At 38.6% G+C, this 2,500-nt stretch overlaps 1 protein-coding gene across 1 annotated transcript in view; it reads left to right on the top strand.

The window, feature by feature from the left end:
* The window catches only part of dync2h1 (dynein cytoplasmic 2 heavy chain 1), a 105,016-nt gene that overhangs the window by 47,896 nt on the left and 54,620 nt on the right, over positions 1-2,500 (top strand). Inside the window, 5 exon segments of the mRNA XM_016487640.1 lie at positions 1-81; positions 150-228; positions 312-472; positions 1,341-1,478; positions 1,562-1,675. The exon segment at positions 1-81 is cut by the window's left edge and continues 62 nt beyond it. Coding sequence (XP_016343126.1) covers positions 1-81; positions 150-228; positions 312-472; positions 1,341-1,478; positions 1,562-1,675 — 573 coding nt within the window.

Below are 2,500 nucleotides of genomic sequence, written 5' to 3'. Positions count from 1 at the left end.
AACTGTGAGAGTAACCCCGCCCTCTACAGGAAGTGCTCAGTCCAGTGGATGGAGGGCTGGTCTGACAGCAGCATGAAGAAGGTGAGCGACGTTTGAGTCACAGCTTATTCATTTAGCACCATCTCTATGATCATGTGACTCTCCTTTAGATCCCAGAGATGCTGCTGTCAAGGATGGAAGGAGAAGACGAGAAAGATGGAGGCAAACAGAAGAAGGAGAAGAAATCTGGTACGATGTTGAAGAGAAGTGTGTGTAGTTTTAGTATGGCTGTACGTGGATGTTAAACTGCTCTGTGATTGGTCGTGTTTCAGGATCTGTGCACGCAGAGCTCTATCGCTCCTTCCTGGCGATTCACGAGTCGTGTCGGGAATTCGGAGCCACGCCTAGTCAATACCTGAGCTTCCTGCAGGTGTACCAGACCATCTACAGCTCCAAACGGAAAGAGCTGACCCACAAACAACAGCACCTACAGGTCAACACCGTCACTGATGGAGACAAGAGTTCAAATTCACAATGAACACACATGCTAATAGAGATGTAACGATTCACGATTTTTTTTTTTTTAACAAAATGAGATTTAAGACGAATTATAAATTAAATGTGTCATTTTATTATTGCTTGGACAAAACGCTGCACGTTTCTTTGTGAAATTGAAATATAACACTATAATAATATACTAATATAGCACTTGCATATTATTGCTCTTTTGTTGGTTTTGATTGCTTCTTTTGTCCTCATTTGTAAGTCGCTTTGGATAAAAGCGTCTGCTAAATGACAAAATTTAAATATAATGTAAATGTAAATAACAAAACTAAATTGAAATTTTAAAACAAGCTCCAAATCAAATAAATAAATAACACAAATAAAAGAAATCTCTTCATATAAACAAACTAAGGCTTTGTCTGTGCTCTTAACATTTAAAATTAGAGGAAACCACTGCATTTTAATCATGATCCAAACAAAGATGCTGCATACATGCAACACGAGCAGTTTTTAATCTAAATTAGATTGTATAGTTTTGAAATTTGAAGCAAAAACAGAATGGTTTGACTTCAGTTTTGTGAAACTATACATAAAAATATCTGCATGAAACAGAAACAGCAGACGAGCTGAATGAGACGCAGATTCACTCTCTGCCAGCAGGTGGCGCTTAAAGTGTTTCCTTGGTTTCCGCTGTAAACAAAGCAGCGCTGCACTTACGAACTTTAATATGCATTATACAGAGCCAAGATGAACAGAAAAAATACCATCTAAACTTTTCTAAAGACAGTAAGTTCCCCTCAGACATGCATTCATATAAACTCCTGTTTGAATCGATTTCTGTACTCATGTGACTGCAGGCGGGCGTGGCCAAGCTGAATGAAGCGAAGGCATTGGTGGATGAGCTGAAGAGGCGGGCGGCCGAGCAGAGCAGCTTACTGAAGACCAAACAGGCCGAGGCGGACGCCGCCCTGCAGGAAATCACTACATCGATGCAGGTGTGTGTGTGTGTGTGTGTGTTCGAGATGCGTGTGGAAACGAACACGCAGCGTGAAGTGTATTTACATGTGGTGCGTTTCAGAACGCCAGCGACCAGAAGACAGAGATGGAGAAGATCAAAGAGAGAATGGCACACGAGGTCTCCAAGATTGAAGAGAGGAAGAAGAAAATAGACGAGGAGCTCCGAGAGGTTCAGGTGAGCACAACTAAACACTCCTGTCTGGTTGAGCTGAGCCATTATCAGTCAACCAAAACTAAAAGTAAAACCATAAAACAAAATAAAGGTTAACTGAAATAAAATTAAATATTAAAAAATATATAATTCAGCTTTTATTTCAGCATGTTGCCAGCATGTACCAAAATAACTGAAACTAATATATAAAAACTAATTAAAAATGTATAGACATTTAAAAAAAGAAAACAAATAAAAATGACAAAAACACAACAAAATTACTAAAACTTTAGCTAAAATTAAAGTGAAAATTTGTTTGAAAAAAAAAAAAATGTATTTTGATAATAATTTAATAATATTTAAAATAATGTAATATAGTGTTGTCAAAAGGCCCGGTACTTCGGTACCAAGTTGGTACTAAAAAAATGAAAACGTTCAAGCAGGTAAGTTTCATTTTAATTTTTAATATTTAGATCTTCTCAGTGTTTCCCATACATTGATTTATTAGTGGCGGCCCACCACAATATCAAAACTGACCGCCACAAATAGATTCTCCAAAAGGCTTTGACTTCGTTGAATAAACATGAGCACTGCACGTTTCAAAGTCGAAACCCGGTGCGGGTGTTTTTATATCACTGTATTTCTGAAGGAAACTGACTGTCTTCAGAAAATTGTGGATGTCATTTTCATTTCATCTTGCCTGTAATGCCTAATAAAGCAGCGTTTGTGAGCTGAGCGCTGCTTTGTGTACAGCTGTTACCGGTGGAAACCTCCATCTCTCCCGCTCTACAAGCGCCTCCTGCTGGCAGAGAATGAATTTGCATATATATGCCGCCACAAATAGAGTGA

Source organism: Sinocyclocheilus anshuiensis, unplaced genomic scaffold (assembly GCF_001515605.1).
Source record: "Sinocyclocheilus anshuiensis isolate Anshui unplaced genomic scaffold, SAMN03320099.WGS_v1.1 scaffold906, whole genome shotgun sequence".
NCBI classification, from domain to species: Eukaryota; Metazoa; Chordata; class Actinopteri; order Cypriniformes; family Cyprinidae; genus Sinocyclocheilus; species Sinocyclocheilus anshuiensis.
Note: the sequence above shows the minus strand (reverse complement) of the source record. Positions and strands in the feature narration are given on the sequence as shown.